The sequence below is a fragment of the Prunus persica genome, chromosome G6 (genome assembly GCF_000346465.2).
Source record: "Prunus persica cultivar Lovell chromosome G6, Prunus_persica_NCBIv2, whole genome shotgun sequence".
In the NCBI taxonomy this organism is placed as follows: domain Eukaryota; kingdom Viridiplantae; phylum Streptophyta; class Magnoliopsida; order Rosales; family Rosaceae; genus Prunus; species Prunus persica.
Genome location: NC_034014.1, coordinates 30520231 through 30543179, shown reverse-complemented (window position 1 = coordinate 30543179; position 22949 = coordinate 30520231). Strand labels below are relative to the sequence as shown.

The 22949-nt window shown below is 37.5% G+C and overlaps 3 protein-coding genes and 1 pseudogene across 5 annotated transcripts; 2 read left to right on the top strand and 2 right to left on the bottom strand.

Annotated features, from left to right (window-relative positions):
• Positions 28-2243, top strand: LOC18772222 (acyl carrier protein 2, mitochondrial). The gene is made up of 2 exons (XM_007206075.2): positions 28-383; positions 1783-2243. Exons 1-2 carry the CDS (start codon positions 159-161, stop codon positions 1957-1959), a joined length of 402 nt encoding a protein of 133 aa, XP_007206137.1. The 5' UTR covers positions 28-158; the 3' UTR covers positions 1960-2243.
• LOC18775467 lies at positions 3011-15992 on the top strand (annotated as a pseudogene). The gene is made up of 25 exons (XR_002272306.1): positions 3011-3301; positions 3572-3679; positions 4026-4218; positions 4389-4647; positions 4854-4910; positions 5020-5067; positions 5324-5410; positions 5512-5569; positions 5683-5750; positions 5833-5925; positions 6005-6061; positions 6151-6243; positions 10414-10569; positions 10691-10743; positions 10878-11046; positions 11136-11199; positions 11567-11646; positions 11793-11946; positions 12189-12250; positions 12411-12473; positions 12878-12936; positions 13265-13346; positions 14016-14062; positions 14180-14425; positions 15177-15992. The product of XR_002272306.1 is annotated as an uncharacterized LOC18775467 (transcript).
• Positions 7414-10166, bottom strand: LOC18774231 (ER membrane protein complex subunit 10). Its single transcript, XM_007205550.2, has 8 exons — positions 9738-10166; positions 9264-9326; positions 9063-9158; positions 8916-8963; positions 8685-8756; positions 8415-8473; positions 7917-8007; positions 7414-7829 (listed from the first exon to the last, which is right to left on the bottom strand). The coding sequence occupies exons 1-8, from the start codon at positions 10074-10076 to the stop codon at positions 7674-7676; spliced, it is 924 nt and encodes a 307-aa protein (XP_007205612.1). The 5' UTR covers positions 10077-10166; the 3' UTR covers positions 7414-7673.
• LOC18773234 (protein TIC 20-II, chloroplastic) lies at positions 19008-22809 on the bottom strand. 2 transcript variants are annotated; one of them, XM_020565596.1, is made up of 2 exons: positions 21956-22809; positions 19008-20759 (listed from the first exon to the last, which is right to left on the bottom strand). In XM_020565596.1, exon 2 carries the CDS (start codon positions 19936-19938, stop codon positions 19276-19278), a length of 663 nt encoding a protein of 220 aa, XP_020421185.1. In that variant the 5' UTR covers positions 19939-20759; positions 21956-22809; the 3' UTR covers positions 19008-19275. The 2 variants fall into 2 exon arrangements, with proteins under 2 accessions (XP_020421185.1, XP_007205888.1); XM_007205826.2 differs by having other exon boundaries at positions 20209-20759; positions 21956-22803.

Genomic DNA, 22949 nt, shown 5'->3' with positions numbered 1-22949 from the left:
TCTTCTCTCTCACCCAACAAAACAGCCGAGAAAAACCATTTCTCGCCCTCTCTTTCGGTCGTTCATTCATTCATTCATTCATTGATATAGTTGAGTACGCATTTCACTCATCAGTAGTCGACTAGCTTAGCAGGCAGAAGGTGTAAAGGTTTTGCTCAATGGCGGCTGCTGCGAGGAGCGCGATACTTAAGTACCTCAGAGTTCCAGTTCCGGCCGTGCCATCAAACCCTAGCTCCACCACCCCTCTATTTCTATCCCCCTTTAACGCCATACGACGCCGTCTCTTCTCCGAGGAGGTGAGGGGCACCTTCCTCGACAAATCCGAGGTCACCGATCGTGTTATCTCTGTCGTCAAGAACTTCCAGAAAGTCGATCCCTCCAAGGTATATATAAAACAGTGTTTTGCCTCTAGCTTTCTCTAATCTGTGGGAGTTTTCGGTTTCCTTTCTCAGAAAATTGGATTGAAAAAATAATTAAACCGATTGCATTGTCAATTGAAGCTTTGAACAACTTATTACTGCTTCTCCTATCCTTTTGTGGATTGTTCTGTTTGATAAATTAGAAAATGACAGAAAGTAGAGTAATTAGGATTCTGAAAAGTTGTTATTTCTTCATATTTCGCAGGTAAGATTCTCAGAAAAAAATTGTTTCTTTTGACTGAAAAATGTGGTCATTTTGTGTTTGAGGAGTTGATTTTATGCTTCCAAGATCCGTTCTATTGAATCATTAGGGTTTTGGTATGTCAAATGTAGGGTCATTCAATGTTGTTTTGCATTGTCCAGTCATAGCATCTTGCTCTTCAATATGGCACGCCGATTTGCACAAACATGACATATGCATGCGTAGATGTACATGTGGGAGTGAAATATTGCTATTGGGTTTATACATATTTTTGGGCAGATGGTGAAGTCATTTCTTTCAATGCAGAATCAATGGCTGATTGATTATTTAGATTTGTCATTGTATTGTTTTTATTAGAAACTAAAATGTACAAGTAGAAAATATGCTAGCTTTAGCTGTGCTCAGATATGCATCTCAGGCAGGAACTGGAATGCGTCATTACTTTATTCACAATAAGACTTTGGTATATCGTTTTCCATCAACCACACAGTGCATAGCTTTAATTTTTTGCGTCATATTTATTTTCTTATTCAGTGCTTCTTAGACTTCTTAAATTTCTATTTTTGCTCCTCCAGGATTACTGGAGGTCTTGGGAATCAGATATTTTCTCATGAAGCATGAATAGAAATGTGGGCTGAAATGAAATATGTAATGGACCTAGGTCGTATTTTATTGCTAATGTTAGGATTTTGTTTAACATTGTTGGTTGCTAAAGATGGGTGTGAGCCTTGGTACTTGCATCCATTATTTAATAGTTGTAATATTTCATAAGCATTCTTTTTGTCTTTCTTCTTTGACCCTAGGATTGCATACATACTTGAACATATTCCTCCATTTTACTTTTACATCAGTTTCTGTGCTTACATGTTGAAATCAATACATTGTGAATGTCCTATGTACCAAATTCCAATAGAAAGTAACATCCAGTCCTGGTAATTGGCATGTTCCATGCTGAGCTCAAATCATGGTGAAAAGGGATATTCTTTCTTTTCTTATATTTATGTAAGATTAATCTACTTTAAAGAACTCTATGCGCATGTTCATTTTCGTTCACGTTTGATGCTGAAATATTTTTTTTTTGGTGACTGTTTTAGTACGTTTCATTCCATTTTCTATAATCTAATGACCCCGCTTTTTTTTTTCAATCTCCTCTTTTGGCAGGTTACACCAAATGCTCATTTCCAGAATGATCTTGGATTAGATAGTTTAGATGCTGTGGAGATTGTGATGGCTCTTGAAGAGGAGTTTGGGTTTGAGATCCCTGATAATGAAGCTGACAAGATCAACTCAATCGGTCTTGCTGTGGACTTTATTTCTTCTCACCCTCAGGCGAAGTAGGGGAAAGGCATGAGGCTCCATTTTTAATTTTCTCTACTTTCCTGCAAGGAATAGATGCCAGTAGAACTTTTGGATATTCTTACCTTTTTCTCCCATTTCTAAATACCCATTTGGGGTTTGCTGCTCCTTTTAATGTTGTTTAAAGAGAGTAGTATTTTGTTGGTATGCTTGAAACATCGGTGCTGCGGTTCCAGCTTATGGATGGAGAGTGACTCTTTTATTGTTTCGTAGATGTTTTGTTTAAATAAAAATCATCCAAGTTTATTGCTGTTATCAAAACGTCAGTCTTATGCGTAATATGTGATTAAAATGTCATGATGGACGTTTTGCCGTGGATTTAGGTTTTAGGTTTACTTGATTGAATAAAAAGAAATCAAGTGCACTACTACTTAGGAAAGGAAAGAGGGAAGAAGACTGTGTAGAAAACAGACGGTGAAAGTCGTCGCGTAGATGCGGCCCCTTCTTCCTTTCAACCACACAGAAATTCTCTTGTTGTAGATGTAGTGGCCGACCGACTGGGAGAAGAAGACTTTGATTAAGTCAAGTCTCCCACCAAGTCTTCTGTAATCTTACGCTCTCTTTCCTCTTCAAAGGAATGCCCTTCCCTTTCCACAAAATTTACATTTATAATATTCCTGCAATTATTATACAATCACAAATTCACAAAAATAATCTTAATACATTATATTTGCATCTATTCCATTGGCTGATGCAGAAGAAGAAGAAGAAGACACAAGACCGAAGACCTGCTTGTGTATTTGATTATAATAATAAACTTGTCATCGTGCAGGCCCCATTTAATAATAATAATAATGTTGTAAGACTTGACTCGCACACTTTTGATTGGGTAATGCAACGTTTCATTCATCTGTGATTGGTTGGTTTGGGTTCAATATACAAAGTCAACATAATCTTTTTCTTTCTCATTTGACGGGGAAACACTATTCATAATTAAACTTTAAAATTTTAAAAACAGACAAGAAACAAAGAAGGATACCCGAACACAACGGCAGTGCCCTGCCCAGTCAGTGCCAGTGGGAGAGAGATAACATGAACATGAACATCAACATCAACGTAGACTTCCATTTTTATGCATTTTCCAAGGGCATCGTCGAAATTAAAGTAGAAATCTTGGGCAACCTTTTGCTTCCACTAGTATAAGTAAGCCACAAGACAAACACTTTCTTGGAGAATTGAATTGAAATGGCGAAGTTGCCATGCCCCGTTGCTCCTAGTCATCAGCACCTGTTTTTGCTAGTAATAATAATAATAGCACTCTCCTTGCATTCTTTTTGCTTTCATTGTTCGTGTTCAGAGATCATTTTCGAAGAGCGTTTTGAAGGTATCTTTATCTTACTTTCTTCTTTCTCCTTCCATCGCTTCAATTTTACTTTACTTAGTATATCACTGACTTGCATTTCCCATTTTTACTTGCTCCTCTGAGAAAATATCTATAATTGTTACCAGAAAAAGGAAAATTAGTTAAGATTTGGTTTTCATTTTTGGTTGAGAATTCAGAGTTGCTTGTTTTCTGTCAAAGAAAATGTGTGAAAAGCAAAGCTTTGACAGTGTTTAAGTTTTAATCTTTATTTTGTTGATTTGTTTGAGTTAGAGGGGTGGCAAAGACGTTGGGTTAAATCCGACTGGAAAAGCAGTGAAGGCAAAGCAGGTTCCTTTAAACACACAGCTGGAAAGTGGTCTGGAGACCCAGATGATAAAGGTATATCTTCTCTCACTTATCATTGCTGCTATTTCTCGCTATATATATATATATATATCACTTATCATTGCTGCTATTTCACTGCTATGCTATGTTGTAAAGTCCTGCACTGCATATATAAACAAGTTGGTCTCTGATGTGTTTTAGAATTGTTGGAAAACCCTTGACCAATTCAATGTTATTTATCATGTCACCTTTTTTTCCTCGAAATAGAATTTAGGGTTGAAGGTTTGTGAAAAGTAAACGCATTTCTTTCCTAATGTAATGAATTGCAGCAGCATTAGTATTCGACAACAGTCAAGGTAGTTAAACTTCTGGTTTTATGATGGTATGTGAAATCTTGCAGGAATTCAGACATCAAATGATGCCAAACATTTTGCCATATCTGCAAAGATACCAGAGTTCAGCAACAAGAACAGGACGTTGGTCCTCCAATACTCTGTACGGTTTGAGCAGGAAATTGAATGTGGTGGGGGTTACATAAAGCTTATGTCTGGATTTGTTAATCAGAAGAAATTCAGTGGGGACACTCCATACAGGTTAGAATTCTCAATTCTCAACAGTGTCGCAGTTTTGAGCTTCTCTTCAACCAGCAATTATTCCTTAAACGGAAACTGTTCATTTGTTAATTTTATCTATGGTTTTCTCCTCATCTCCTGTTTCCTGTTATAGATGTTCATCCTTGTTTAATTAATGTTTCTTTGTGTAGTTTAATGTTTGGACCTGATATATGTGGCACGGATACAAAGAAGCTCCATGTTATTCTCTCTTACCAAGGCCAGAATTACCCCATCAAGAAGGATTTACAGTGTGAAACCGACAAGTTGACTCATTTTTACACATTCATTCTTAGGCCTGATGCAACGTATAGTGTCCTAGTTGACAACAGAGAAAGGGACTCTGGAAGCATGTACACAGACTGGGATATTCTTCCTCCAAGAAAGATTAAAGATGTTAATGCAAAGAAGGTAGATTAAAAGCGTTGATGCAAAAATCGGTTCTATCAAGTACTTAAATACTCACTACATATTCATTAGTCTTTTATGACTTCACTATGATAATATTTTCAAAGCTCAGCAAATCTGTGAACGACCTTTTCTTAGAGAGTAGGTTATAAATTTGAATCCCTACAATTTTTTCCTTTATCTTATAAGTATCATTTTCTCTCTCATAGCCAGCAGACTGGGATCTTAGAGAATACATTGATGATCCTGATAGCATCAAACCTGAGGTATGGGAACTTTATTTTTCTTCTTTTCCTAATGCTCGTCTCTGGGACTTATTTTTGTAGTGAATCTATCATGTGTTACATACTGTTGATGCATATCCTGGTATTTCAGGGATATGATTCAATTCCAAGAGAAATTTCAGATCCAAAAGCTAAAGAGGTTAGCTAATTGCTTATGGAGTAGTACTATAAACAAAGCTGCGTATCTAACATATGTTTGGCCTTTCTGATGTTGGAGAACTATTAGACCCTTCATTGTGTAATTGAACCATCAAAAGGCTACTCTGTTCTCCAATACTATCTTCCCTTTCTCTAGTTTGACTTTTAGTGCTGTTCTCTTGCGGTTTGATGAGTACATATTTATGGAAAGATGAGAAATTTAATCAATAATTTGTTTGTTTTCCCCTTCTAATTAGCCTGATGACTGGGATGAAGAAGAGAACGGTTTATGGAAAGCTCCAAAGATACCAAATCCAGCTTATAAAGGACCATGGAAACCCAAGGTAGGTACCGTAGGTTAATTGCTTTTAGAGGTAACAGATAAAACTGAAGGCCAATTCTTTTTTGCAGTTTCTAATTAGTGTAACTTCTTCTGGCGTGACAGAAAATCAAGAACCCCAATTATAAAGGGAAATGGAAGACTCCTTGGATTGATAATCCTGGTAACTTTGATTGGATAGCCATACTTGCTCTGTCTATATCAGTAGAGATAATTGCATGTGCAGATCTTGGAAAAATAAAACATGCTAAGTTTCCTTTTTCTCATCCTATGCAGAGTTTGAAGATGACCATGATCTTTATGTGCTTAAGCCAATTAAGTACGTGGGTGTCGAAGTTTGGCAGGTAGGACATTATCCATTTGCGAATTTGAGGATGGCATGATCACTAATTCATTATGTTAATGGGGTAAAATAATGTGATGCAGGTAAAGGCTGGTTCAGTTTTTGACAACATTTTAATTTGTGATGATCCTGAGTATGCCAAACAAGTTGTCGAGGAAGTCTTTACCAATAGAGAGGTAAGCCTCTTTTGACCGTCACTGGTATTTCCAAGTTCATTGGCAGTTCATCTTATGCACTTCACTTATGGCGTCTCAGGCTGAAAAGGATGCCTTTGAAGAAGCAGAAAAAAAGAGGAAGGCACAAGAGGAAGAGGTTCGTGAGCGTAATAACTGGTTTATTAGAATTTTCCGTCAGGCTTAGTTGAGTTTCATTCATAAGTAGTTTGAGCCCTTATTGTGCAGGAAGCTCGAAGAGCGAGAGAGGAGGGTGAAAGGAGGAGACGAGATAGGGGTTATGATCGAGGTCGAGACAGACACAGAGACAGATACCGAAGGGTGTGTTTGAATATTTTGCATTAATTGTTTCAACTTTCATCTAATATAGGTTTTTTCTATGATCACGTTTGCAATAAAGGTCACTCAAATCCCTTATACCTAACCAACCAGCTCTTGGTCTAATGGTAGGCAGTGTCCTTGTTATGTTTTCTAGCTAATGACCATAGTATCTCCCTCAATGGAATAGGCCCCAGTTCAAATCTCCCCCCTCCCCCTTAATCAAAAAAGAAAGAAGAAAAAAAACAAAAACCCCTCATGAGTATGCAGCGTCCAACCAAAAGCTGTTTCATTTCCTTCCAACCAAATGAGAGTTGAGAAATACTTCTTGTTATCCTCTTTTCTTCATTTCCAATGAAATTGGGATGATTTCCTCCTGTTGTGGCTGTTTCTGAACTAAAAGCCTATTTCCTTCCAAATAAGTAGGAAGGTGATCAATTAATTGGACAGTTTCTGTGGAATTTTGTAGCCGCTGGCCAATTGACGTAGATTCAGTAATTAAGTTGTAACTTGAATTAATGTTTTTTTTTTCTCTGCCCTACTTCTAACTTGGATGTTTTATTCTGCAGCACCGCCACCGTGATTGGGATTATGATCATGTAAGCATCATTCAATATTCTATGATCTGTCGTTAAATTAAGCGCACCTACTTATTACAGTAAAGATTAGGTGGCCTTTTTCTAATTAATTCTGTAATTTATTGATTTGCCCTTGCAGGACGAGCTATGATTGGGTCTCTGGCCTCTGTCGTGTTGTCAAGAGATCCGGTGATGTTTTATTTGGATGGCCTTATTCGCATAGCTTTATTTCTCAAAGTATTAGCTTCCTTCATCTGTTAATTTTAACGAGTATTCCTTGAAGTAGCAGCAGCTACGCCTGCTTTACCAACAAACAAAGCCTGGCTTTTTTGTTTTTCTGGTTTCTTTCATCTTTTTCTATTTGTAGCTGCCAAAGTTCAAACTCTGCATAAAAAATATCAACCCTGCTCCATACATAAAAAATCAAGCCTGGCATTAGTTCATAGCCTGGCTTTTTTCTATTTGGTTGGTTCATAGCCTCGTTTCCGGTTGTTCTCATCTGATAGTCGTAGAGATGCACATCATACCAATTCATGAAGCTACCAAAACTGGTTGCAGTTAATAATGATTCTCTCCATGGCGCCTCGCAATGTCATTTGTAGAATTTGTTTTCTTTATTTTGCAACTGCTGCAAAATCCTTTATAAATACATGCAAAATTCTTTATAAATGCTAATCCTGAAGCCTTCATCAATTCAACCTTCCATTCCCTACTGAAAATATAATAAAATTACTAAAAATTTACAACCCTCATGAAGGTCCCCATGGGATTAAAGATACAACAAAAAGGTCGAACCTAAAATGTCATTCATTTCAGGTGACGTCAAATCTTTGAAATGAAAAATGAGCAAACAGACTATCTTCTTCGCACAGCAGAACTTGACCCACGCTGGACTGCAGCTGGCTGCTGTGCTTGGCCTGCTGGCTGACCAGCACCCGGTTCCTCTGCCATGTTCATTGCTTGGGTTATGGCGTTCATGACAATGAGCCCAAGCGGGATTAGGTACATCCACTGGTACATAATAAATCAGAAAGGTAAATCAATAAAATAAATCTATGGGAGGGAAAGATGGAGACGATTAATTCTGTTGATACTCACATATTTTGCCCAAAGGGACCTTTCTGGTGGTGGTACAACTTCACCTTCTCCTAACTCACCTCCAAGAATCTCCTCAGCAAACACTGGAGCTCTGTGAAAACATTTTGTCATAAGATATTAACTTATAGGGCCTTCACAAAGACCTCCAATGATCAGGGTAATGTAAGACTGTAGATAGTATCAGCATTTAACATAACACAGTTAGACCATTCCATTGATTACTAATACCCTGTATATCACCTAATAAATAATGCAGATCAACCAGATCAAATGCCAATTTTGTATCTACATTTCTATCAACCATGGAAAATTAATATTAAAAGAAAATACAACTGATATAAACGCACAGGGTACTCTTTTAGATAATCAGGTTCACCTTTTTCTATTAACAAAATTGAGAAGTATGAAATAATTAACCTTCCGTGAGAGTTTAAGCAACCAGATCATGCCAGAATCTCAACATATAATGAAGAAAGAAAAAATGCAAAAGCATTTCACCTTGGTGCTTGCTCACTATTCTTCAAAACCGTGTGAGAGTTAAAAGACCACTTTCCAGGCTGAAAATACCCACACCAAAAAAAAAAAAAAAGGCATTGGAACAAGGTCAGCTTATTCAACACAACTTTCTTTTCCATCCTCAGAAAGCCTCTACTTTTATTCACACACCAAAAAAACACATAAAATTAAAAAAAAAGTTGCCACACATCTACTCATCTTAAGTCCATTGACAATAAAAACCAGAGAGAAAAAAAATCGATCCCGACTTACAAGTTTCATTTGCCGAGGATATGGACATGCCCCAGGCGAACCATAATTAACTGCCAAGATATTAATTCCATCCTGTAATACAAATTTGATCAAGAATAAATTGCATAAGACTTGATGATTGTAAAGCTACAAAAATATGTCTCATTGAACTGTAAAAATAGGTATATAGTCTGAAATATCATCCAAACCATGGGAAAAACAACAGCAAGAGCTTAGAAAGTTGAAAGTTACCGTGTGTATAACAAAATGCTCATCCAAACCATCCCGTGGAAGACATCTCTGGATATTTAAGAAAGATTGTTAGTAAACCTGCAGCCTTAGTGATCATATTTGTATTGGAACCATAAAACTACATGATAGAGGGTGCGTAAGACTTGCCGCTTTTACTGAAGAAATAACATAATCCCTCCCCGGAGGATTCAAAACACTGGACGGCAATCTTATCCTATAGAAGTCATCTCCCTTCAGTAGTAGCTACAAGAACAGCATCAGCATTTCAAATTAAGAAAGAATGCTAATTTGAAATGGTAAAAGCAGAAAAAAACACATAAGTTGGGGGGGGAGAGAGAAAGAACTTACTGCAAACTTCTCCTTCTCCTCTTCAGTAAAAGCATTCCTCGAAAATCGTAGCTTTGTAAGGGTCTGTGATCAATAAAACCATGTCATAGTTAAGCTGCATCTTAGGTTTTCTAGTATTACAAAGTGAAATATAAGGCCCGAGAGTTAGCAAGTAGAAAAAACTAAGCATGAGACGATGCTCCACTAAAAGGTACAAGCAAAAAGTCTTAAGTAAACTCCATAAGTTCTTCATCATGCACTTGCATCCATTGCATTACACCTACGAATTTATCAACTATATATTCCTTTCTTTTCACCTAATTTTTAAAGAAGGCGGTCTAAAAGACAAACAAATCCAGTTCAAAATTGTGAATTCCAATCTCAAGAATCACCAATAGCCCATTTAAATGACAACCAAAGTCACTGCAAAACATGAAATTGCAGCTTCGCACCAAAATTAGAAGGATAAAAGAAGAAGAGAAGAAAGCAACCAACCTGACCACCGTGATTCCATGTCTTCAAGCGAGCACTGAAAGTACCAGCGGGCGAGAAATCAGAGTCCCCAAAGGCGTGATGGAGCTGGAATTGGATCTTGGAGTCCGAATCCGGATCGGAAAACCTCTTCCGGGAGGTTGATGAAGTTGGTGGTGATGGTGGTGGAGGCGAGGATCGTGTGTATGTGAGATCAGGAGACTTTGTGTGCAACCCTCCTTCTAGACCGAACTCCTCGTCGTCCAATAAGAGCTCATCGGATTGGAAAGCTGCTGCTACTGAAATACACAACAAGGCGGAGAATCCCAAGACCAACAGCGAGCGAGAGAAGGAGAGAGCCATTGAATTTGAGTTTCAGTTTCAGTGTGTGACCTTTTATGAGAGGATTGATCGGAGTGAGGACTGGAGAACGATAATGGGCCCAAAAGTGAAATCGTAATGGGCCCGGGGCGACCTGCAAATGTATAAACCCACGAGGGCATATGAGCAAAACAAATATATTATTAAAATTAAATACAGTGAGTGAGCACAATCTCACAAACAAACACAATCCAAATCCTCTTTTAATATTTTTTTCCCCAAAGCTCTCCAAAGCCGTAACGAACCCTAATCTCTTTCTCGCTCAGTGAGCCAACTGAAATCCACCACTCCAAAGTTGTAGAGACGACTAGAGGGGGAGTGATCAGCCATGGACGCGCTGAGGAAGCAGCTGGACCAGCTTATGGGGGCCAATCGAAACGGCGACGTCCGAGAGGTCAACCGCAAATATTACGATCGCGAAGTGTGTCGCCTCTACTTGGTCGGGCTCTGCCCCCACGAGCTTTTCCAGTTAACGGTAAATCAAATCCCTTCACTTCTTTTCATTAAAAGTTGGTTCCCGAGAGGAAAATAAATTAAAACTAGGTCTTTTTCCATAATCTTGAACCTAGATGACATTTTTACTTTTGCGTTTTCAGAAAATGGATATGGGTCCCTGCCCTAAGGTCCACTCGTTGCAGCTCAGAAAAGAGTATCCTTTTCAACTATTGCTTGCTTCAATTGTCTTTGAAATGAATGTACATTTGAAGGCTGAGATGAAATTTTCTTATTTATATACATGCTTGCTGATATAATTCAATACCAGTAAAGCTTAACTCTTCCCAGATACGAAGAAGCCAAAGCAAAAGGGACTGATGACTATGACAGAGACCTGGAGGATGTCATAGATAGGCTCATTGTTGAGTGTGATAGGAAAATTGCTAGAGCTCTTAAGCGCCTTGAGGATGATGATGCAAAGGCTGCTATTGCAATTTCTGTCTCTGAAGTTACTCAGGTAATGGATCATTCAATCTATCCTTTTTTTTTTCTTTATAGGTAAAAAATCACATGGTTACCTATTTATTGATTCTTGTGCAATTCCAGACGCCAGAGGTACTCGAGTTGTCAAAGCAGATCAAGGAAAAGTTGAAAGAAGTTGATCAATTTGGTAACCTTTATCTAATTGCTATTTTCAAAACAGAACTTGCCTTCTCTTTGGTTTGCTTGGATTTTGTGTGTGCTTGTGTGTGTTAACAATACACAGATGCTTATCTTTCTTTTTTTTCTTCTAAGTTTGGTTAATGCACTAAAGTTGATGAATCACTAATATATATATATACTTAAAGTTTGGCATATGTACTGTGTTTCCGCTGTTCATGCATGGTCTTATATTGTGGCTGCTGTTCTTAAAATGGTCAAACCTTTTGTTTTCTTATATATATATATATATTGTTCAGTTGCTTGTAAATTATCAATTCTTGAATATGCACCTAGAAATCTATTTTCTGATTCAAATTGTTGACGTAAATTTGCAGATCTTGAAGGCAAGACAGATCTTAAGATTCGGGCTATGGAGATAGTAGACGAACTCAGAGGCAAGAGAGCAGATAAACAGGTACCAAATATCTACTTGTTGAGAAATTCATTTGTATATGTACAAACTGAAATATTTTCTTGCTGTTCCAGTGTATTATTCCTTGATCTGGATAACTTGTTGACAAGTTTGTCAGCTCTCTAACATATACTTTTATTTTGTTTTAGTCCATGCTTCTTTTGGATGCTTTCAATAAGGATAGGGCATCCTTACCTCAACCCCTGCCAAACCCGCCACCTTTGGCACCCTTGCCTGTAGTTGTTCCCGATGCCCGAACACAGGAAATGATAAATGAAAAGTTGAAGAAGGCAGAGGACCTTGGTAAGTGAATACCTACTCAAATTATTTGGATTATGGCTTGTCAAGTGGTTTACTAAGTGAGAATACATTATATTTTTTATTAATTTGAGAGAAAGGACTTACTCCATTACCTTATCTTTTCAAGTGGTTTATGGCTTGTCAAGTGGTATACTAATTAATGCTGTGTGTATATATTGGGCTAGTTTTCTGTTTTTCTGGAAATCAGGTTACGTATAGTCCCTAAAGTTCTTTGCCATCTTCAGGTGAGCAAGGAATGGTTGATGAGGCACAAAAAGCGCTGGAAGAGGCTGAAGCACTGAAGAAGGTATTCTTAAATAAAATAATATTGTTTTGTATTAAGTGGTTCACCTGTTCTGCAACCTTTATTAATATCCTTCTTTTTGTTCCGAGTTTTGCATTTGCTGTGCTTTTTTTTTTTTTTTTCTTGTCAATGATTGGTGAGTGACTTCATTTCTTCTCTTTAGCTGCCTGCCAGACAGGAGCCTATCCTGGATTCCTCCAAGTACACTGCTGCTGATGTGCGCATTGTGAGTTCATTTTTCCTCCATCTATCTATTTATTGGTAACAACAAAAGAATCTACTTTATAACACTTACATTCTCTCATAGAAAGTACTCATAGTTGTTGTCCCGACACTTTATGGTTAGAAGAAGTGGGATATTGATTTTCATGTAATCTCAGTGTTACACTTGTAAATTTCTTGTTGTCCTCTTTGTTGTCTAAACATTAAAACTGAATGGATTGTCTACATCTAGGTGTGCATTTTCACGCAAGTGTTACTTTCAGATTGTATGTAGAATAAAGAAATGATGAAAAGCCCATGATAATGTTTGATACTCTTGCAAGAATTTCCTGTAATAGGGTCCAACTATTTGCTTATTCATTTCACTGCTGAGCATCCCTTAACTTGTAAATTATGGTGTTGTTTCAGACTGATCAAAAGCTACGTGTTTGTGACATCTGTGGAGCATTTTTGAGTGTTTATGACAGGTAAAGTTTGATTTTGAATAATCATGCTTGCTACTTTAGTTTCTAGCTTTTCTGGGTATACATAAAATTAGTATTTGGGGTTTCAAGTGCTTCAGCTTTTGACCCAACGATTATACCTCCTTGTCACCAGCAGGCTCTTGTGCCCAGTTTTACGAGGATAACTTTTGCAGCTACAGAATGTGCGTCTTTTTCTGTTTTATGTTTGTAGATCATGCTATTGTTGGCTAGAAAAATTATGTGGAATCTGTACCGTACATGAACATAACCTGTTCGGGCTATTGCATCTTTGAATTGAATGAAATATTCTGATTCTTTTTGTTGTTTTCAGTGACCGTCGTTTAGCGGATCACTTTGGCGGGAAGCTTCATTTAGGCTATATGCAAATCCGTGAGAAGTTAGCAGAGCTGCAGGTATGATGCTCCTTTGTAATGATATATACTTCTCTTGGGCTTGTTTCATAAATATATTTCCGTTGGGGGTAAAAAAAGGGGCAGATGAACACTAACTTTTGTACACTAATGGACATTGTTTTGAAAAATGTGTTTCCAGCATTTTAGGCAAAGTATGTCTGAAAATATATTATCAAAGTATTACAATTTTACCTGGAAAGTCTGAATTGTTTTAAGTTCGTATTCTGAAACTGTTGGTTCAGGTGCTCTGGTAGTGTTTCAAATCTATAGAGATTCTCATAATATGGTATCTGTGAGTATAATTTTTCGAACATCTTTTTCATTTTTGGCTTAGGTTGGATCATAGCATGTGTACTTATGAGAATGAAATGTATACACCTATTTGGTTGTAGTCACTATGTAGATTTTGCATTTATTATAATAATAAAATGAAGTAAGATTACTTAACTTTTGAAAAAGGGAGGTTGATGGTTGTCCAAGTGATATTCTAATCTCAGCCCTTTATTGATTCTACAAATTGACATCTTTTCTTTGCTTATATGTTGCTTACCAATTATGTACCTCTGAAGCAGGACATGTTATCTCTCTCCATCAAGTGATTTGTTATTTCATGTCATCCTATTAACAAAAGGGGTGTCAATTGTACTTTTTTGGTTATTCAATTTTCAGGAAGAGAGAAACAAGATTCGCAAGGTTGATCGGTCTGAGGATAGGAGGTAACTCTTAATGTTCTTTTTTTTAATTAAAGAAATAAAACTTCTTTCCAAAATGTACCCTTTACGTGAAGCTTCTATAAAATATAAATCTTTATTCTTTAATTATTTTCCATGTAGATCAAAAGAGCGAAGTAAGGAACGCGACAGGGAATCAAGTAGGGATAGGGAACGAGGAGATAGCCGCGACCGAGGTAGGGATCATGATCGTAGGAGCAGAGATCGTGATAGGTATTATGATCGAGATCGCGGATATGATCGCGAGCGTGACAGAGATTCAGATCGCTCCCGCAATTATGATTCGAGAAGTCGCCGTAGATCACGCTCACGATCAAGGGAGCGTTCCAGGGATTATGATCGCCACAGGTGCGTACTCTTCCATGGTGGCCATATTTGAAAGTATCTATTCATTTGGCATGCATGCTTCCTTTTGTTTGATAAAGGATTAAAGTAACTTTGTGCAATGATTTCAATATCATTTTTCAAATGTTTCAAGATCATGCAATGATTTAAGTGCCAGTCTGGTTCTGTTTCCATGAAATAATTCTGTTCTCAGCATCCTCATAAAAAAGCGCACATGAAAGTTCATTTAGAGCTAATTTTAGAAAATAATTGTCTTTGTGTTTGCAATTTTATGAAAAAAGAATCATCAGCTTCTTTTTTACTTTGAAATAGACCTAATGTGTTTTCTAGTCGAAGCCTATAATTGTAACTAAGTGTGAGTGCCTTGCATACCTTGTACTGGATAGTTTGAAGCATTGCTTTCAAAATTTTGTGGCTTCTTTTCAACCTTTGGAAATTCTTTCCCGTTTTGTCATTGTCCACATCTGTCAAGAGAGTTGCTACCTTTTATTGACCACAAGCCATGTGGCAGTCCTTGTTTTCTGTGAGATGGCCGTGAATTTGAAGCTCGTCATATTACTATGGCCAGCTTACAAGCTTATGTAGCTAACCATAACATGTCTTTTTTTTGGGGTGATGTAAATGCTTATCATAGGGATTTTGTTAATCTGCTGATTTTGCCTGGTCTTCTAGGTGTGATTGTGACCAAGTCATATGTATATGCAAATTTGGATACTTTTCATTGATCACCTGATATAATAATTTGTTCTTGCAGGCGTTATGATCGGTACTAGGTCATCCTTGCTATGGAGCATGTGGCAAAAGCATAATTTGTGTTCTTGTCTAGGTCAGTTTTAAAACTCGTGTACCAAGATGATTTTATGTGTTTCTTTTTCGATATTGTTTCTGTTCTGGAGTTGAGCTGTTTGACCTGTGATGGATGTAAGGACTGCTGCTTAGTTTTTCTCAACTTCGTGTTTAAGAGGTATGTTTGAGAGGTATGTTTTACTCTGTTTTAAGATGGTATTTGCATTTTGCTTCATATTTGGATGTAATTTTTGGCCATCGAAGAGTGGCTGTAATTGAAGTAGTTACCCTTGCTATCTTGAAATTCGACTTCAATTTAAGATATAAATCATTTAGTTTAATCCATCGATATGGAGTGAGGTGGGAAAGGGTTCTGGGGGCTGAACCTGAACCTTAACTCATCATTAGCATCAATCCTTGCGTTGAAGAGGACAAAAGCTGTTCAAGAATTTTAGGAAGAGGGAAGTTTGTCGCTGCCAGAGTAATCTTGTGCAGTATGTGATTTGGTTTCATTTATCTCGGTGGTCATGTGCATTTGGTGGGAGTGCTAGTTATTGTGAGGTTTTAAAATGATTGCTGTGAGATTGTTGCTCTCCATCTGTTTTACATGTTATGTGCTCACCGGAGTGAGCGGCTAACGATGTATGGCCCGCCTTGGAGTTGAGAAAATTCAATTGACCCCATAATATATGCGGTCTCGCAGACCCCATGATGCAATGTAATTGACCAACACGTGTAACTGTCAACATTTTTTTTTTCTTTGAATTAAGAGTTCTGCAATTGGTAATTGTGTTTGTTTTTTCTTTTTTTGGGGTACTACTTTTGTGTGTGACTATTTTAGTAAATTTACAATAATGTCTTGGTTTGAGTGAGAATGTAGCCAAAGGAAGTCATGAAATCTTGTGGTCCTGGCAGGCAAGCAAGAAATGAAACAGAATTAACCACGCAAAATTGAAAGTATTGTATGGGATTCAGAACGGAACGGATGTGAATTATTCTGAATTAAAATTATAGAAATTCGAAGGGGAAAGAATTTGGTGAATTACTCTGAATTATTTCAGGCGAAAAAACAGAAGAAAAAAGCTCTCACTGGCTTAGAGCTCTCTCTCGTTGACACAACAAATTTCCCCTAAAATTTAGAAACGCATTGTTATGCCAAATCTAAATTCTTAAATGACAAACAAACGAAGGGAAGAACCCCAAATGTGAATAAATGAATTTTCACACTTTCGGGTTTCATGAATGAATGATTTGGGACAATCTGAAATGGGAAAATTCGTTATTGAAACTCCAAAATATGAAAATAAACATGAAAGTAATTAAATTGTAGTTGATAGGATTCTCACAAGCAAATTCCTCATTCGGTTCAATCATATCGGTTTTGGAAATTAGGAATCCAATGTAATCAGTCAAATCATTGAAATCAATTAAAATTGGATTGGATCTTGCACACCCCTAATTTTGGGGTTCCGGTAATGAAGTTTCACATTTTGGAGTTTCATGATTAGATTTTCACATTATGGAGTTTTCAGTAATGAAATTTCGTATTTTGGGGTTTCAATAATGAATTTTCGCATTTCAAAATCAAAAATCCATTACGGAAACCCATAGTGCAAAAATTCATTTAGCGAAACCCCAAAATGAGAAATTTCATTTTGTGAAACCCTAAATGCGAATAGCGAAACCTCAAAATGCAAAAAAATTATTTGGCATATCATGAATGAATATTTGTACTTGGGCTTTCGATAATGAATTTTCACACTTTGGGATTTTATGAATGAATTTTCGCATTTCAAGGTTTCGGTAATGAACTTTCGCATTTCAAGCCTCAAGATTTGAAAATCCATTATGGAAACCTCAAAGTGCGAAACATTGAAATGCAAAAAATCATTGTTGTAACCTCAAAATGAGAAAATTCATTTAATGAAACCTTAAAATGCGAAAATTCATTAGTGAAACCCTTAAATGCAAAAAATTATTTGTGGTTTCATGAATGAATTTTCACATTTAGGGTTTAGATAATGAATTTTAGCATTTTGGGATTTCATGAATGAATTTTCGCATTTTAAAGTTTCAGTAATAAACTTTCACATTTCAAAGTTTCGCTAATGAAGTTTCACATTTTGGGGTTTCATGATTGAATTTTCACATTTCAAACATCAAAATTCGAAAATCCATTACAGAAACCACATAGTGCGAAAATTCCTTTGACGAAATCCTAAAATACGAATTAGAGAAACTCCAAAATGAGAAAATTCATTTGGTGAAAGCTTAAAATGAAAAAAATTCATTAGCGAAACCCTAAAATGCAAAAAATTATTTGGGGTACCATGAATGAATATACATTTGGGGTTTCGATAATGAATTTTTGCATTTTGGGATTTCATGAATGAGTTTTCCTATTTCAAGATTTCGGTAATGAACTTTTGCATTTTGAGGTTTCGCTCATGAAGTTTCACATTTTTGGGTTTCATGATTAAATTTTCGCATTATGGGGTTTCGGTAAGGAGTTTTAGTATTTCGGGGTTTCATTAATAGATTTTCGCATTTCAAACATCAAAATTCAAAAATCCATTATGGAAACCTCAAAGTGCGAAACCCTAAAATGTGAAAATTCATTAGTGAAACCCCAACTTTAGAAAATTCATCTACTGCAACGTTAAAAATGAGAAAATTCATTAGCGAAACCCAAAAATTCAAAAAATTATTTGGAGTTTCATGAATGAATATCAAACATCAAAATTTGAAAACCCATTACGGAAACCCCAAAGGCCCCATTTGGTTCACATAACGGATTTAAGGGGAAATAATTTCTCATGTCATTTCCCAACGGATGGGAAATGGAAGATTCCTTTCCCACGTTTAGTAATACTGGGAAATAGAAGATTCCTTTCCCAATTTTAGAAAATTCATCTGGTGCAATGTTGAAAATGAGAAAATTCATTATCGAAACCCAAAAATTTGAAAAATTATTTGGAGTTTCATGAATGAATATCAAACATCAAAATTTGAAAATCCATTATGGAAACCCCAAAGGCCCCGTTTAGTTCACAAAACGGATTTGAGGGAAAATCACTTCCCATGTCATTTCCCGACAGATGGGAAATGAAAGATTCATTTTCCATGTTTAGTAATATCGGAAAGTAACGGGAAGATATCACTTTATTTCATTTCCCATGTTTGTTTTGAGTAGGAATGGAAAACAAAGTCGGTATAATTTTTCAATTATACCCATATTACATCAAATAAATAAAAAAATATTTAATAATATATTGTAATTTCAAATTGTTAATAAGAACAAAATGATCATGAAAAATGTGCATTTAATATTTGCTCCTTTTCCTAAATTTTCCCATGAGGAAGGAAAACAAAACCCAAGTTGGGAGGAGGACTTCACTTTCTCATGTACCAGACAATCATTTCTCATGCTTAAACTTACCAAACATGGAAAAACAATTAATTTTTCATCCCTAAGTCTCTTTTCCCATGAACCAAACGGGGTCAAAGTGCGAAAATTCATTCGGCGAAACCCCAAAATAAAAAAATTCATTAGTAAAACCCTAAAATACCAAAATTCATTCATGAAATCCAAAAAATATCGATGAGACCCTGAGATACAAAAAATCATTAACAAAATCCTAAAATGGGAAAATTTATTCATGAAACCAAAAAAATTGTAAAAATCCATTAGTGAAACCGCAAAATGCATAAATTCAAGAGTGAAACCCAAAAATGCAAAACATGAGTGAATAAATGCGAAAATTCATTTGGGAAACCATAAAGTAAGGAAATTCAACTATAAAACAGCAAAATGCAAAAATTTATCATTGATGATCTCTCTCTTTTTTGGTCGTAATGATGATCTCTCTTGGTCACATGCATAACATACACAGAAACATCAATCGTTTGACCTTAATTTACCGGAAACAGGTGAGATAGTAATTGAAAAGCGGTTCTAAAATTGAATTGAGCAGCTAAAATTATGAAATGAAATTATACACCCACAAAGGCAAAACCATGGCGGATGGCGGATGGCGGATGAGCGTCAGCATCAGCAACAAAGAAGTTTAAAGCTGCCTGGCAGCGGCATCAGCAACAAAGGGCAAGTAGGGAGTACGACCCAAAATGGAACTCACCACACTATACACAAAGCAGAACACGCTAAATACGAAAATACCATTATGCCCCCAAACCATCAGCTTATACCCCAATCCGGCCCGACCCGGACTGAATATCCTCTGGATGAGCAGGGGCAGAACCAACAGCACGTCCAAGGTCACCGCCTGCATCGCGTTGAACCTCACATAGTGGCTGAAGCTAGGGTTTCTGACAACTCCCAGATAGAGGGCGAAGAAGGCCACGAAGCTCGAGTAGGGCATCGACCTGTAGAGGCTCAATAACGGGATTAAGGGCTCGAAGAGAAGCCCCAATTTGGGGAACTGGAAGAAGAGGTAACGCCCGTACTGGAGGGAGTTGAAGAAAGGGAGAGTGTATGCGACGGCCGAGATTAACCGATCCGTGGCTGGGGTTGGTGTTGTGTTGTTGTTGTTGTAGGAGGACAGGCAGGTGATGTTCGATTTGGGTTTGGATTTTCGCTTCACCAGTTGAGGGAAAGAGATTGACCGGGGCGCCACCAGGGTTGACGACGGGAAGGAGGAGCAAACATAAGATTTGGGTATTAGGGTTTTGGGGGTGGCGGAGAGGTGGAGGAGAGCTATGGAGGAGGCCATGGCTGCTACTGCAACTTGTGTGAGCGAGAAACGAGAGCTTGCGTTGAGTCGGTTTATTTTAATTTAGGCCAAATGAAGGAAGACATGAACAAAGATGAACCGCCCGCTTGGCGAGCTGAAGCCCAAATTCAGACTCATGAGAGCAATAGCCCAATAGCTCATGTTTGATTTGTGGGCGCAAATTGGAAAGAAAATTTATTTGATTTCCAGTTATACCCCTAACTTAGAAATATGCGAAAAGAAAAAGTAATTACAAATCAGATCACGACGGTCATAAAAACACCCTCAACATATCTCATCACAGAAAAAATAAAAAATCAGTTTTTCACAGATTTACAGAAACTCAACAACACCGCCAGAAGAGAAGGAACCCATATGTCATTATATCTATTATAAGTAAATTTATACGATGACAACAACTGACTTAAATTTGAAGCAAATTTTAGTTAGCCAAAAAGCCAACCTGACCCAATCCCCCTGTCTCCCTGTCTCCCTTTCTCACCCTACTAAACATAGATATCCATTCTTCCATTTTCTCTCTCCTCTTTACCAAAATTGTTGTAATTTTCCCCGCAAAGACAGAAGTATCAAGCCAACTATGTACGCACAGTATAGTAAACAAGCACACGTATTCAAAGTTGAGGACCTCCCAAACCAGAATCTTCCACATCCACTTCAGGCAAAGGAGAAAACTAAAATACTATAAAAGCCCCCTGGGTTGATTGAGATTACTTGAACCATATCTCTGCCTGCACAACCTATGAAGAAGCCCTCAGTTCACTTTTCTGACTGACTTCATCCCCAAGATTCTGTGATTCAATCTGCAAAATTGATATCGATTAACTTTAGCACCAGCTCAATTAGACAAGAAAAGCCTTCACGAAAATGATCAAGCAGCACTTAATCATTGAAATTCCAAAATCCATAAAAACAAGAATCATGTCATAAATTTAGACATATCAACTCAGAAATATTGCATGCTCTATATGATAAATCTTGTCTACCAACAGTGGACGCAGTAACCGAAATTAGATATGTCTTGAACCACACAAATTATCAACATAAAGAAGTTCAACTGGAGGAAAAAAGAAACTAGATTAGGTAAATACTAATCCGGACAACGAATAGAGTGCCTCAACTAGACCATAGTTGAAACTCTTAAAACCATACCACAACAATATCAATTGTTTTTTTTTCTTGGTGCAAATCTCCTATCATATTAGTTTTCTGTGGTACAAGATGAATATAAATATGAAAATAACTTCAACCCCAAACATTATTTTATACTCAACGAAGATGATTAATCTGTGAACGCTAGGCACAGACAGATAACATTTCCAGCAACAGTAAAATACTCAAAGCACTAGAATCTATAAACAATGCATTAAATGGTTTCACACAAATGAAAATCTTAGAATGGATTTTAATTCAAATGAACAAACACAATGAAAGAGTTGTCATCAAACTCAACAGACTATTAGGGAAGAACGTGCCTCATATTTTAACTCCCCGAATCAAGTTTGTCCAAAAGCACAAGCACATAAGGTTCTTACACCGTAATAGGGTGCCTAGTGGTCCACTCCACTCCTTAAAAATTCTTCTAACCTAGACATGGCTATAATGCTCCCAACTTGTCCAAAAAAACGCAGACTATTGTGAAGATGCCACATCAAGCTTATTTAGCTAAATCGGGCATAGCTTGTTAGGAAGGTGAGATATTACATCATAATTGAATTGTCTCTTAAAGTAAATAGATTTGCAGCTGGTGGCTAGTGTGATCCCATCCTACGATGTTAAGCTACATTAATGCGCTCATATAATAACCTACACAAAGCATAAACTTGGTGCTGATCCTAAATGACAGAGAGTATATGAGACCAAAGCAAAGACTACAATTGGAGAGTTTACATGTATATGAGATATCAACAAAACCCCATGACACAAAAATGAAGCATAAATGACAGAGAGCCAGTCGTATCATATTCATATGGAGTGGAAGCAGATATAAGAAGAATACCTTAGACGACGACCCAGATGGGGAATGAGAATAGTGGTCGGTGTGGTGAGCAGCTGGAATGAAGTTGGGATCAGAAGGGTCAACGGCGGTGCAATCAGGGGGTGATTCGAAGAGGGACAAAGAGAACTGCTTGTCAACAACGCCGACATCGAAGTAAATGAGGCCAGAGCTCGGCACATCCACTCTGATCCCCTTCACTGGAAACCACAGGAACAGTTCCTGAGCCGACACCCCCGATAAGTTGGCGATTCGCCCGAAAGACAGAACGCCCGAGACGTTGAAATCGTAGAGCACCTGGTTCTCGAACTTGGCGTGGCACGGCTGCGCTAGCAACACCCGGAATTCTCCAGTGCTGCCGTTTAGAGAATATTCCGTTATGCCTTTTGGGAGGATCCCCATAGGAAGGCCCTGCTGCCGCAGGTGGTCGTAGATGCTAGACGACGGACTTACAGCGGTGGCCGTGGTGGGGAGGGGGAGGACCACAACCACAACCACTAGGAAGAGGATCAAAACCCATCTTTCCAAATTAAGGGATTGTTTGGGAAATTGAGGGAAAATGAGGGATTTTGGACAAGGACCGCCCATCTTTCTTCCTTTGCCTTCTGTGGTTTTGGTTTTGGGGTGAGAGAGAGAAAGAGAGAGAGAGAGAGAGATAAGAGAGAGTTTCTTCTGTTTTGTTGATTGATTTTGATTGTTTAAGGTTTTGAGAGAGAGAAGAAAGAAACAAAAGACAGCGTGACAGGGAGGAGGGTTTGGTCATTGGTGTTTTAGAGAGTGTTGGAACTCGGAGGTTAGAACGCAGCCTGGAGCTAGCTAATACCAAAAGACAGCGTTTTTCATTTTGGGGTGTGTTTCAAATTTCAATATCTAATTCTAACCAATTTTAGCTACTTTTTTCAAGTCTCTTCTTGACAAGCAAAGGCAGCTTCCAAATTATTTTCATGACCGGCCAAAAATAAAAAAGGGGAAAACCTACAAGTTGATTGAATTGGAA

What these genes read in the sequence shown, in the direction of transcription:
- LOC18772222 (XM_007206075.2), top strand. Translation starts at nt 159, where the DNA reads ATGGCGGCTGCTGCGAGGAGCGCGATACTTAAGTACCTCAGAGTTCCA. An exon ending in AGAAAGTCGATCCCTCCAAG is followed by an intron (nt 384 to 1,782) that starts GTATATATAAAA and finishes CTCTTTTGGCAG; the next exon opens with GTTACACCAAATGCTCATTT.
- LOC18774231 (XM_007205550.2), bottom strand. Translation starts at nt 10,076, where the DNA reads ATGGCTCTCTCCTTCTCTCGCTCGCTGTTGGTCTTGGGATTCTCCGCC. An exon ending in CATGGAATCACGGTGGTCAG is followed by an intron (nt 9,327 to 9,737) that starts GTTGGTTGCTTT and finishes TATTGATCACAG; the next exon opens with ACCCTTACAAAGCTACGATT. An exon ending in TTATTTCTTCAGTAAAAGCG is followed by an intron (nt 8,964 to 9,062) that starts GCAAGTCTTACG and finishes TTAAATATCCAG; the next exon opens with AGATGTCTTCCACGGGATGG.
- LOC18773234 (XM_020565596.1), bottom strand. Translation starts at nt 19,938, where the DNA reads ATGGCCTCCTCCATAGCTCTCCTCCACCTCTCCGCCACCCCCAAAACC.